The sequence below is a fragment of the Euprymna scolopes genome, chromosome 22, assembly GCF_053919585.1.
Source record: "Euprymna scolopes isolate OS-2025 chromosome 22, ASM5391958v1, whole genome shotgun sequence".
NCBI classification, from domain to species: domain Eukaryota; kingdom Metazoa; phylum Mollusca; class Cephalopoda; order Sepiida; family Sepiolidae; genus Euprymna; species Euprymna scolopes.
Window position 1 is genome coordinate 7,149,557 of NC_136503.1, and position 13,943 is coordinate 7,163,499.

The 13,943-nt window shown below is 33.5% G+C and overlaps 1 protein-coding gene and 1 long non-coding RNA gene across 3 annotated transcripts in view; one reads left to right on the forward strand and one right to left on the reverse strand.

The window, feature by feature from the left end:
- LOC145243878 (uncharacterized) overlaps positions 1 to 13,943 on the forward strand; it is a 313,790-nt gene that overhangs the window by 82,298 nt on the left and 217,549 nt on the right. The gene's annotated exons all lie outside the window — the stretch shown is intronic.
- Positions 1 to 13,943, reverse strand: part of LOC145243875 (solute carrier organic anion transporter family member 4C1-like) — a 164,709-nt gene that overhangs the window by 70,251 nt on the left and 80,515 nt on the right. For both annotated transcript variants that reach the window (XM_080106948.1, XM_080106947.1), the window contains 2 exons: positions 13,397 to 13,564; positions 6,122 to 6,218 (listed from right to left, as the gene is read on the reverse strand). In XM_080106948.1, the coding sequence (XP_079963074.1) occupies positions 6,122 to 6,218; positions 13,397 to 13,564 (265 nt within the window). The remainder of the gene's footprint in view (positions 1 to 6,121; positions 6,219 to 13,396; positions 13,565 to 13,943) is intronic.

Here is a 13,943-nt window from a genome sequence, read left to right on the forward strand (position 1 = left end):
TCGTAGTGTTAATATAAGAACTGCTTTGGCAAAGCGTTATTTTATGCATTTATCTCTTAAAAATGTATTTATTATAAGAATTTTTACAAAAAGGGGATAATTTGCGTTGAGATTAACATATCGAATCATAATTTTTTCCTATATCGTTCATATGTATTTTAGATGTGGCTAAGCGTCATAACTAAAAGGTTTGTGACTTTAATTCCTTATCTGATCTCAACTTTAGTCCTAATTTTTTCATAGTTTGTATATAAATTAGTTTTGGAATGATTAGGTGGAATCGGAATCAGGAACCGAGAATCAGGAAATCAGAACTTTTTGGGTATTATAGTCGGAAAAAAATGTTCTTATTTTTCGATTTCAAAAACGATTCTTTTTATTGTTTTTGTTTCGTGTGGTGTACTTTTAAGCAGTTTCCTATTACTGGCTCTAATGATAAAATAAAAATAATTTCCCAAATGAAACCTTTGACACCGCAATAAGTTCCACCAGTAATGAAAATAAAATCTATAGATCACCCCTCCACGTTTATTTTTGACATTTGTGAAAATATATGCGCATATTGCATGGTAATCCGAAAATAGAAAACTCCATAGCAAAATATTTCAAGATTTTAAAAGAACTGGAATAAAAATCGCTAATTGTGTCGGAATCGAGGAAAAATATGGAAATCGTTCCTTCATTAATATAAATAATTTGATATTTGCGGCTTTAGATTTAGTATCATTTGTAGCCATAAGTAGTATATCATTCACATAAATAGGAATCCAAAAAAGAATCTTCAAATGCTGCATACCATTGATGCGATGTTGCATCCCTGTGAATGTTATACATGTATTTTAATGGAATATGTTCTGAGAAATTCATAGCAATTTGACTCTTTCATATAAATATCCTAAGCAACATAAAAAGCGTCAAATTTCTACCTTTCAATGCAGAGTTCTCTAGAAGTCGAGAAGTGTTATCCTCAAGAATTTTGGTATTCCGTTCCTCTTTTCTGCTTCTCTGAATGTGCTAAGATACAAAAGTTAAAGTGTAATGCGAACATAAACTCCTTACAGAATGCCTCTTTATGCATGGACCCACGTACGTACAAGAGCCAGTAAGCTTTGTTTAGGTTGTAAAGAAGAGTAAACAAGAAAAAAGAAAAAAAAGGATATCATAAAATTGTCACGTGATAAGAAATTAAAATTTTTGAAACATGTGTACACAATGAATAATAATAATAATAATAATAACAACAACATTAATAACCACAACAACAATAATAATAATAACAACAACATAATAATAATAGCAACATATTATTATTATTGTTATGTTATTATTATAATTGTTATTATTATTATTATCATTATTAATATTATTGTTATGTTTTTATTATTATTGTTATTATTATTATTATGTTATTATTATTATTGTTATTATTACTATTGTTATTATTATTATTGTTATGTTATTATTATTATTGTTATTATTATTATGTTATTATTATATTATTGTTATTATTATTATTATGTTGTTATTATTATTATTGTTATGTTATTATTATTATTGTTATTTTTATTATGTTATTATTATTATTGTTATTATTATTATTATTGTTATTATTATTATTATTAATAACAACAATAATAATAATAACAACAACAATAATAATAATAATAATAATAATAATAATAATAATAACAACATAATAATAATAACAACATATTATTATTATTATTATGTTATTATTATTATTGTTATTATTATTATGATATTATTATTGTTATTATTATTATTGTTATTATTATTATTGTTATTATTATTATTGTTATGTTATTATTATTATTGTCATTATTATTATGTTATTATTATTGTTATTATTATTATTGTTATTATTATTATTATTATTAATAATAATAATAATAATAATAATAATAATAATAATAATAATTCTGATTTCGTTTATGAACGTTTCTCTGGAAAGGGATGGGATTCATTTCCAGAGGATTTCCCTTAATCCCGACTTCAAACCAGGAGCTTCAAAGATCAAGGTTTTTCCGAAGGACGTTGGTGGTACCTATAATTGCAGAGGTTTGAAGGCCACCTAAAACATCGGGGATTTGTAGTTTTTTTCAATTGTCCTTCCAGATGACTTGATACTACTCCTTGTGTATCAACTACGACCGAGATTAATTGTGTTTTAACCCCGAGTATACGCCTTATCAAGGCCAATGGAGCATAATTGCTCCACTTCTCATTCTCCTTCTCTCTCACATTCCTGTCCCAAGGTACTGAGAAGTCTACAATCTGCCAGTTTTTTGAGACCGTGACAATGACGACCAAATCCGGACGATTATGTTCCAATTGCTTGGTCGTTATGACACTTATGTCCTACCATACCTCTACCTTGCCATCATCACTTGTTCTCACTTCATTAGGCACCTCCTCAAACTATTTTCCAGCACACTTCACCCCAACCCTCTTACACACCTCCCAATATATCCAGAGTCCTATGCGATCGTGTCTTTTGCGGTACTCTCTCTTGGCCAGTCCACTACACACTGCTGCAAGGTGCGCAATTGACTCTGAGGTCTTACCACAAATCCGATATTCTGCAGCAATTTCCTCTCCTAGAACCACTTTTTTTAACAATCGTGTTCCGAATGGCTGCTCTAGTGCTGCACAAACAAAAGCTCCAGTACTCTTAGCCAGATACCCAGCTCTAAGTCATTGCCATGATCTTTCATCAGCCACTTCTGCTATATCCTGGAAGAACCTCCCATGCATTTTCTTCCTTGCCAGTTCCTCTGCCCTTTCTCTATCCATACGTTTCACATAATCAGCCTTGGTCTCACATACCTCCACTTCATTTGCCACAACTTTAAGCATCCACTCCTCACTTCTAACCACATGCTCCTTCAACGACATCTCCTCGGTTCTAACACAATCTTTTACACTTTTCAATCCTCTCCCACCATCTTTCCTCTTTTGATACAGCCTTGCTACGCTACTTCGAATGTGAAATATACCAAACATTGCTAAAACTTTTCTTGTTTTGATATCCATGATATGCAAATCCTGGTCAAATCATTCTAAAATTCCCGCACTGTATGTCAAAACACTGACTGCCTATGCATTCACTACTTTCATTAGGTTTCCTCCATACAATTTCAACTTTGCAATTAGTTTCACTCTTCTAAGGTACTCCTTCCTGACTTTTTCTTTCATTTCTCTCTTCATGATGCCTACACCTTCCAGCACTCCCAAATACTTATATCCTGTATCTTCTATTTCTTCCATGATTTCTCCATTTGGCAGAACTATTCCATTCGAATGAACCTTTACTAATCTTTTCATCACCAGCACCGCACATTTACTAATCCCAAACTCCATCACAGTGTCTTCTGAGTATGTCCCCACAAATTCTACCATCCTCTCCATTTCCTTTTCATTTCTACAGAATATTTTCAAATCATCCATAAACAGTAGATAGTTGAGGCGTCTGTCACCAGATCCAAAGTTGTACCCCAGTTTTTCTCCCTTCAAGAGGATGCTCAGTGGCATCATTATTATTACAAAAAGAAGTGGTGATAACGAATCTTCTTGAAATATCCAACGTTTAATGCCAACCTTCCCCATCTCCTCTCTGTTTCCTGTCAGTACCGTTTTCCATTGAGCCATACTTGTCTCTAAAAGCTCTACCATATTCGCAGCAACTTTCATCATCAATAGTATTTCACGTATCCATGAATGAGGAACCATGTCATAAGCCTTTCTGTAATCGATCCATGCTACGTTCAGATTTCTCTTCTTCTTCGCATCCTGCATTATTGCTTTATCAATTAGTAGTTGCTCTTTAGTACCTCTCTAGCCTTTCCGGCACCCTTTTGTTTGTCAGGAAAAACACCATTACTCTCTAGATGTTCTGACCTTTCCCAACCAGCTAGCCTTCTCCTTATATCACCCTTAGACGAACCAAATCACACTCCAGAACTTCCTTGCATCTTTTGCATTTGGAGTGTTATTTCCCGCCTGTTTACTACCATTTAATTCTTTATACAGCTGAGAATGATTGTTCTGGAAAAGGTTGTTCTGCCGAAATGCAACACTTTTTCCGACAAAGTTCCTAATTTTAATACTACCAGTGTGGACCTCTCGTTCAACATTGTTAGAACGTTCATCGTTCCCTTTTCCAGCAATCTATACCTCCTTTCAAGCTCGTCCTTAGCTTTCTGTCCTAGTTTAACTCCTTTTCTTATTTTTTTCCATTCTAATAATGTCTTTCTGCCACCGTTTAATACAGTGTGGCCTTCTATCCTTCATTTTTATCTTTTTCTTCTGTAATAAGCCAAGACGATTCGCAATAACGTATGACGCTGCATATAGAAGCCTGTTAAGTTCCGTAATCGATATGTTCTTTCTTATGATGTGAATTACTTCTTGAATTATTTTGACCTCGTTTTTCACCTTCCGCCTATCACTACTCTTCACACTTGGAATCTCTATGATATCGTCTCTAAGAAGAACCTCTCTTAACTTCTGAAGTACTTCTTTTTCTACAGAAGTCAAAGTTCGAACTTCATCACCACTTCTCCATACATCTGCTCCTTTCACTGACTCCATTGTCTCAGAGTCAATGATCTCATCTGCCTTAGATCCTTCAAACTCTTTCTCATTACTTCCCCTAACCATAAGATTCCATACCTCCTCAGGTGTCCGCCTCCCATCATCGTTTACATTTCCCTTCTGCACTTCCACTCTCTCAGCTCTTTCATCAGAGCTAGTTTCATCAATTTTACTTTCGTTATTCATTTAATTCCTAACCACCCATTCAATCTCTTCTCTTGCAATCACTGAAAGTAGGTTGTTATATTTAATTTGTTTTAACTGGGATACCAAACTCGCGACACATCTAGGTCCCCCTCTTCTCGCTTCCCATTCTTCCTTCACTTTTCGGATATATCCACCAGATTTGGTACTTCCACTTCTTACAAAGTATTCCCACAGGACTCTTCTTTCCTCATCCGTCCATGTTTTTTTTTTACATTTCCTGTTCCAACTCCCTTCGTGTCTTGGTACCCTCTCTGGCAATTCTCACTGCCCTTATATCCAGCTACACCCCCAGAATTTCGAACAGTTGTATGATGACGACAGGACCCACCTTGTTGACCAGTGGGACACCTACCTGACGTGAGACCATCACAAGATGTTCTAGCCTCATTCACGTCGTTATTTTCAATATTTTGATTTGACATTCTCCCATAAATGGGGTTAGTGAATTTAAGCTTACACCACCACCGATAGTTTTATCGAGACATTATCTATAGGAGGGTTCCCCATCAAGGTCAAAGATCCCCTTTCGACCTTTTTCCTCCATCAGCACCACTATTCCCATTACCACCACCAACAACAATAGAAATAAAATCTACAATGATAATGGCAACACTAATATCGGTAGCAATAATATTAACAGCAAAAACAACAATAGCAATGACAGCAAAAAACAACACCTACCATTACATCTACAGTAATAATAAAAAATAATAAAAACATACCACCATTACAACCACCACCACCACCACTGCTACTACTACTACTAGTAATAATATTAGTGATAATAGTAATAACCAATAAAGTAAAAATTTTTTTAAAATAATAATAACAATAATAATGATAATGATACTAATAATGATAATGATAATAATGATACTAATAATGATAATGATAATAAAAAAAAATAATAATAAGTAGAAGAACACTAATAATAATAATAATAATAATAATAATAATAATAATAATAATAATTTCAGTTAGAAAAGCTTACTTTTTTTTGTTTGTTTTTTTAACTCCTCTGCCGATGTTGCTTTTGGTCAGAAAAATGTACACAAAACAGAGACATAAAACATCCAAATATGTGAAAGACCATTCCTCGTTTAACAGTGAATTCAATTTTTAAATGCTAATTTCAGTTAGAAAGTTTTTTTTTTAATAATAATAATAATAATAACTGAAAAACAAAAAGAGAAAGTTAAAAGAAAGCAAACCCTGACCTACTTTCAACGCAGTAGCCTTGAACCTTACGTACGGTCAGTATATACGTCCTATCCTGTTTTTCAAGTGATTAGGCACTTACTGGTCAGTGGTGTTGATATCCACGTATATATTCAGAAATTGTCCGCCAACAAAGAATCCAAACGCTGGCCCCAAAGTACCAAAACAGAGCATCAGCCCTGAAGATTAAGAAAACAAAATGAATGCGATTAAATATAGTAACTATATTCAGAATTAAACCAATTAAAAAGGATTCGAAGTGTACGTCTCTCTTAAATGGCCGGTGTATAATAAGGGGGTGCAGACCAGTATCGAATTAGTATCATTGCTCGAGTGCGCGGCCGCCACAAACATCGCGATTTCAAGCACGTCGAGTTCAATAAAGACAAAATAATCGAAGAGTATTTTTTATCAAGATTTGTTCACTCTAATTTTTTGGTCTCCTATAAAACATTCACAGCGAGAACTTGCCTTCGCTACAACAATCACAACAAAGAAATTTCTGTTTTTGAAATTTTGAGATTTGGATTCAAGATTTGTATCATTTGGATTCTTTAGACTACTGTTCTCATTTTAAGAGTTATTTCCACACCGTTTAGGTCGATGTAACATACGACCTTCTTCAGATGTATATTATCGAATTTGGGAATCTTTCTGTTGAACTCGAGAATCTACACGGAACCCATTTATTTAATCCATGGAAGTAGCATGCTCTTGTTCTGTCAGCCATAATAATTAAATCTTCTTAAGTAATCTTCTTTCCATTCCACCCATGGTTTTAAATCCTCTCAAGGTGGCGTTTATCACTCAACCAAAAATCTCTGTAACCTTTATCTCTGAGTGGTTCTCGGGCCTTGAAAAGCGGTAATCAATTAATAATAATAAAAAAAAACCGTAGGGAAACGTGCGACTTACCTAACTAGCACGTGTGCATAATTCAACGGGTCGGTCGTAGAATGAAATGAATGAAGAAGAAAGAAACAAAAATGGCTGCCTTATCTCTTTATATGCCTGCAATGTGACCACCCGATATGCAAATGAGATGCTCCTGGTTGGAGATAAAAGAAGGTTAATTTTTTAGAGGGACGTTCATTTTGAAGTTGGATTTCGAAGAAATAAGTTAATTAGCAGAAGTTCGTTTGGAGTTGAGAGAAGGTGCGTTACATATACAGAAGTTTGGAAGTTTGGAAGTTTGGAAGTGTGGACAACAGTGTCAACCTTACCCAGGAAATTATTGGTGTGACGGGCGGAAGAAATAACACTCAAGCTATTGAATTATAAAAACAATAAAACCTTTCAACATTACTAATAAGTGACATTGTATTTATTATAGACCCCATAAAATAGAGGCCATCTTGGTCGATGATAACGCCTTTGTGTATAGCCAAGAACCACACCGACATTTAATGTGAATTTGGGTACAAAATTTTTGTTATAGTGAAAAAGAAAATTGAAAGATATATATGGAACACACATGCATAATAAAACAAAACATTTGAATAATAAAAAAATGTCACTAGATAATCATAGATACCTAAAACCTTAACAAAGTTTTATGAATGAAAAATGGAGAAATACAAAAGTTTATTAGAAAAAATTTTTCTACAAGAAATAATACTATAAACGTTATTTTTCAATGATAAAAAGGTTCATAGTCCAACAGATGCTTAATGCAAAGTAATTGAGTGAATAGAAGTTACAATCAAAATGTTCATTGTGTGAATAGGTGTGTATTTGAGTAGTTGGTAGCATTGTGTAGGTGTGTGCCCTTATCTTTGTGTTTGTTAGTGCGTCTATATATGTGTACGAGCTTCTAAAAGTTGGATCCGTGATTCATTGTGTACTTTGCCTGTCGTGTTAAAACAGATAGAGTGGATTAAGGATTAAGGAGTGTACGTTAGTTTCACTTAATGCTAAGATATCCGGGGAGTTTACAAGGAGAACAGATTCTACATCATCTAAATTATTTCTAATTCCACAAATATGACAATAGTGAAACGCATAATTTTCAATGTGATATAAAACATCTCGCTCATCTCCTCTGAATATGGTCACAAATAGTTGCCCCTTAGGTCCAATTGACAATATGCCTTGTTTGGCGTGAACACGAATAAAAAAATAGCTGCTAATAATAATAATAATAATAATAATAATAATAATAATAACAACAACAACAACAACAACAATAATAATAATAATAATAATAATAACAACAACACTAATAATAATAATAATAATAATAATAATAATAATGTCTGCGAATTCCACTTTTTCTCGAAAACTACAGAGTCGATCTGGATGAAATACTGCATGGACCTTCATTATAATAAGTTGCAGCGAACCAAGTTAGACATTATTAAGGAATAAGAGATTAGTCACTACAACACCACATTTACTGCAGAGGTTTTCTGATCTGTACCGAAGTCATTCTCTTTGTTATGACAAGGTGCAGCGAACTAATTATTATATCTATTCGATGCATGGTAAGGTATTGCTAGGAATTAATCACCAAAATATCACATTTACTCTAGAAGGTTTCTCGGAAGTTTTTACCTTTGCTACGATAGAGTTTAGCGAAATAAATATTATGGTATCCGTTCTATGCACAATTAGGGATTAATATTGATTAGTATTTAATATATATATATATATATATATATATATATATATATGTATATATATATATATATAACCTAAACTACTCAATAGACCATTATGTATTTTCGAATATATATTCCGAAAAATCCAGTGAGTAACATGTGTATATTACGTTTCTGTAAATGTTTACTTTTATGTGATGTACAGTTATACATTTTGTATTTTCTTATAAACTGATCAGTATGAATTTTGGAATATATATTCTCCGCAACTCGGTAAGCAACATGAATACAATATTTTTGATAAACTTTACAATTTAAGGGGTGTGGACCCGTCTCCAGTAATCTTTTAAGATAGGCAAAAAAAAAAAAAATTAACAGGGAAAAAATGACATCAAAGTTGGAGTTATACTGAGTGATGCATTTTTAAAGAGATCGACTCTCATGAGCCTTGTTTTTCTTTTTGAAACGATTAGCGATTGTAGAATCATTCTCATCAAACCAATTCCCATATTTTGTCTTCAGCTCCTTTGATCTGTGACTGGAACTGCTCCTAGGTTCCATCAAATGTGGTAATGCCAAATGAGGTCTTCAGCGTTTCACGTACTTCCTTACTTTGTAATTTGGGGATATCAATGCGTTTGAACACTTTACTATGTTGGCTATGACTTTTTTCTAAATACATATCAACATTTTTGCGCAAAGTTTGTCACAGTCTACACCCGCAATTCTATTACAGTACACATATCTTGAAAATTTCGCATGAGCATAATGACATACGAGAGTGTATACCAGTGTTTTGATCTAGGATGTATCCATAGTTACATGCAAATAAGTTTTTTGTTAGTGAAATGTCTTACATCCTGCAATATATTGTAGCGGAGCGATAATTTTAGCTGCAGCATCCCGCTTACGAGAACCAACGAGAGTTCCTGCCAAAAAAATAAGACACAGCTCATTAGATACTCGTTCGTCGCGAAGATTCGCAAACATTTAGTCGATACGACACACTCAACTCGTCAACTTGCAAAAAGTCTCAATGAACAACTACAAACTTATTACAATGGTGATTCCGACAAGCAAACACACTAGCTAAAACCTCCGGCAACAAATGGATATCCAAACGAACAAACACTTTAGGCCGAGGAATCCGTGTTTAAACCAACAAACATGTTTCAACGTAATTTCGGCTTACTCAAAAAATAATCAACAAGCATATTACAATCACACGCGCATCTGTTTTCCTCTCACAAATCAAGTGAATACGAAAGCTGTTTTTTTTTCTTAAAAAGAAGTAATTGCAACGGACAGAACAATTTTGTTTATTCAAATTATTTTCTTTAAAGAATGTTCAGATCAGATTGCTAAAAAATTTTTCCTTCCTGTTCTATTCACAAATCAAAGATATTTTTTAAGGTGTGTAAATTTTTTTTTTTACTTATTTCAAAGAAGAAATAATCCATAAAATTTCTTTTATTGTTTCTATCTATTGATAGTATTGATTTGTTTATTGTATAAATTTTCATTGTGTCTAAACAGCGGCAATGAATTTCGAATCATTAACTACCTGATGATACAAAATTGTGGCTCGTGCAGATAGATACATTCTTCGAAATATACAATATTCATCCCCAAAGTCAGTAATGTGTTTTGTTCTATGGCATGCCTGCTCCTCTTTCAAAAATTAGAAACCCGCTTCCATGCATTACTTATGAGGAATTAAAAGCAGAGGTATTAAAGCGCAACACTGTGTCAGAGAAAAGCAGATTCCGTACACTCATACAAAACAAGCACCTAGGTGACAGCCCTCCCCGCCTCTACAGAGTTTCTAAGACTGTTAAAGGAACGTTCGAACTCCTCGACAGAAGACGCATTAATCATAAAAATATATTTTGTTAAGTTTGTCTCCTGAAGTTCAGGCTATACTGGTCCCGAACCTGGAGGAGAACACTGCTGAACAACTGGCTACAATTGTAGAAAAGATTCTAGAATTCTCACCAAAGCCAGCAACCCTGGTCAATTCAGACTGTAGCAGTTGCTGGGGCTAAACAGCAATCGATCTCGTTTAATGACGAATTATAACTCGTTAACACAAAAGTTGGACGTGTTGTAGCGAGACAAACAAGTTCCTCATTAAATCGAAGTCGTAATAATTCTCGGCCGAGTATTACAAATAATATTGGATTTTGCTGTTACCATCTCAAGTACTGTGAGAGTGTTCGTCAGCGTCGATCACCCTGCTCTTTTAACCCGGGAAACAAATCACGGAGGATCTGAGCACGTCATGTCGCGTGTTCAGAAAATCGTGCAATTTTTGTAAAAGATCATGTGTGGAACATTTCATAAAAAGATCATGTGTGGAACATTTCATAAAAAGATCATGTGTCGAACATTTCATAGAAAGATCATGTGTTGAACATTTCATAAAAAGATCATGTGTCGAACATTTTATAAAAAGATCATGTGTTGAACATTTCATAAAAAGATCATGTGTTGAACATTTCATAAAAAGATCATGTGTCGAACATTTCATAAAAAGATCATGTGTCGAACATTTCATAAAAAGATCATGTGTCGAACATTTCATAAAAAATCATGTGTTGAACATTTCATAAAAAGATTATGTGTCGAACATTTCATAAAAAGATCATGTGTTGAACATTTCATAAAAAGATCATGTGTCGAACATTTCATAAAAAGATTATGTGTCGAACATTTCATAAAAAATCATGTGTTGAACATTTCATAAAAAGATTATGTGTCGAAAATTTCATAAAAAATCATGTGTTGAACATTTCATAAAAAGATCATGTGTCGAACACAGGATCCTCGTGCTCTATTTCGTCGTTACGTCTGGTTTCTAATAAACTAAAGAAACCTAACATTCTCTACTTGTCGTGAATGCGTCGACGATAGACACCTATGGTCAAGTTTCATTGATCTTCGACCTCAAACTCACCGAGCACTCCGCTGGGTGTTCATAATTGCGAACCTACCCTATCCAATTCTTGGTGCTGATTTCATAAATCATTTTGACCTGCTGGTTGATGTTAGGAAGCAGAAACTTGTGGATAATTCAACATTTCTGTGTGTTCCTGTACGTCCCTCAACTAACACTCTATGGATCCTAAAATGTTGCCCGCCTCTACTGGCGAACGGTTTCATAGTGTTCTGTTTTATTATCCAGAATTAATAGATCCTATGTTTAGTTCCACTAAAGTGATGCATTCGACCGTTCACCACATCACCACCACTGGACCCCCGTTTTCTTTTGTGTGAGACAGCTCGTACCTGATCGTCTAGAAAGACTAAGGTAGAATTTGACTACATGCTCCAACTCGGGTCAATCTACCCTTCAAAACGTCCATGGGCATCTCCTCTTCATTTATTAAGGAAGGTAAAAATCTGTTTCGCCCTGTTAGAGACTATCGCCGAATAAATTGTCAATGTTCCCGACAGATATTTATCCCAAACCCCCAAGGTTGTTCAGCTAATCTTCATGGCTGCACGATATTTAGTAAGATTGATCTCATTCGGGCATACTATGAATACAAAGGATATTCCTAAGACAGCAATAACTACTTCCTTTGGAATTTAGAGTTTCCTTTTATGCTATCTGGTTTTCGGCCAGTACGTTTCAAAGATTTATTGACGAATTTATCGGAGGATTGAATTTTGTATTTGCCTATATCGATGATTTGTTGGTCGCTAGCGACAAAGAACATCATGTCAAACACCTCACTCAATACTCAGTACACAATGTACGCATAAATGCAGACAAATGCGTGTTTGGGCAGAAATTTCTCGAATTTTTGGGTCATGTGATTAACTCTAATGGTATTCGACCGCTTCCAACGAAGTCGACTCAATTCAACGAACCTCACCTCCCACCTTTTTATACTAGTTACGTAAATTTCTTGGCATGGCGAATTTTTATAGAACGTTTATACCTAAATGTGCTCATAAACTTCATTTCATTAGCCTGTTGAAAGCACAAAAGAAAGTAAATGCCCAAATACAGTTGACCGAAGATGCTTTATTTTCGTTTGAGTTAGTAAAAAAGAACTTAGCTTCTATTCCTTTCTTAGCACATTTTTTCTTAGATGTCCTTTTAGCTTTGATAGTAGATGCTTCCCGGATTAAGGAAAAACAATTTAAAAATTATTTGTACTCATTTGTCAAACAATAAATTTTGTTGTAATTCTACATGCTTTAATTCAGAATTTCTATTTATATTATTGCATTATCTCGCATACTGAGCTTTCTTTATCTGCTTGGAATCGTCTTATAAATATTAATAATATCATTTATTTGGACTTTATGTTCACAGTATTATACAATCTGTATTTCTACTGCATTTCAGTATTTCAGTTAATATATATATATACTTTTAATTTGTTTTTACATAAGCAGTAATGTGTTGCTATACAGTCATGAGCATGTTTCGGTTTTCTAGTATTTAGTAAATGGAAACCTCTTCATGCTTACATTGAAAGGAATCAGTAATGAAATATGCTCATGACTGTGTAGCAACACATTACTGCTTATGTAAAACAAATTAAAAATATACTTTGCTCTACTTTGAGCACTCTTGTATTAACCTCGGTATACTTCACTGGTTACCTTACCCTGGAAAATAACAGCCCAAAATTATATATATATATATATATATATATATATATATATATATATATATATATATATATATATATATATATATGCGGACAGAGAAAAGTATCGAAAGAAACTGATCATCTTACCCATGCACATAGGAGCATTTTTTGGTTTCACGCAATCATCAATGCAGGAGATTCCCAGCGTGTGAAGAATGGCACCACCAATTCCATGGAACAATTGGCCGACAAGAAACACGTACAAAAATTGCGATGAGTTATCATCCGAATCATGAGAACTTGTATCATTTATGTCTGGAAAAAATACGTTATATTGAAGCAGTTAGCTTCCAAGATTTAAATAATAATAATAATTATTCGTTAGTTTTGACTGACTTTGCAACTGGTGACAAGAAAAATTAATACACCTATAAATTTGTTGTTTCATTGTTGCGGATTTCTTGTTTTTATATATAAATTTTAAATTTAGAAATATTAATTTATTTTCTCGAATTTTTGCGAATCAAATTTTTTTTTCATTATTTTATATTTTGAGGATTTTTCTTTTTTCAATTTTGTAAATAATCGAAATTATGATTAAATATTAACAGATTAATGTTTTTTTTTTTGCAATTAAAAATAAATCAACCGTTAATCCTATTGTTAATCCTATGTCCGTGTAGTATCTATTCTA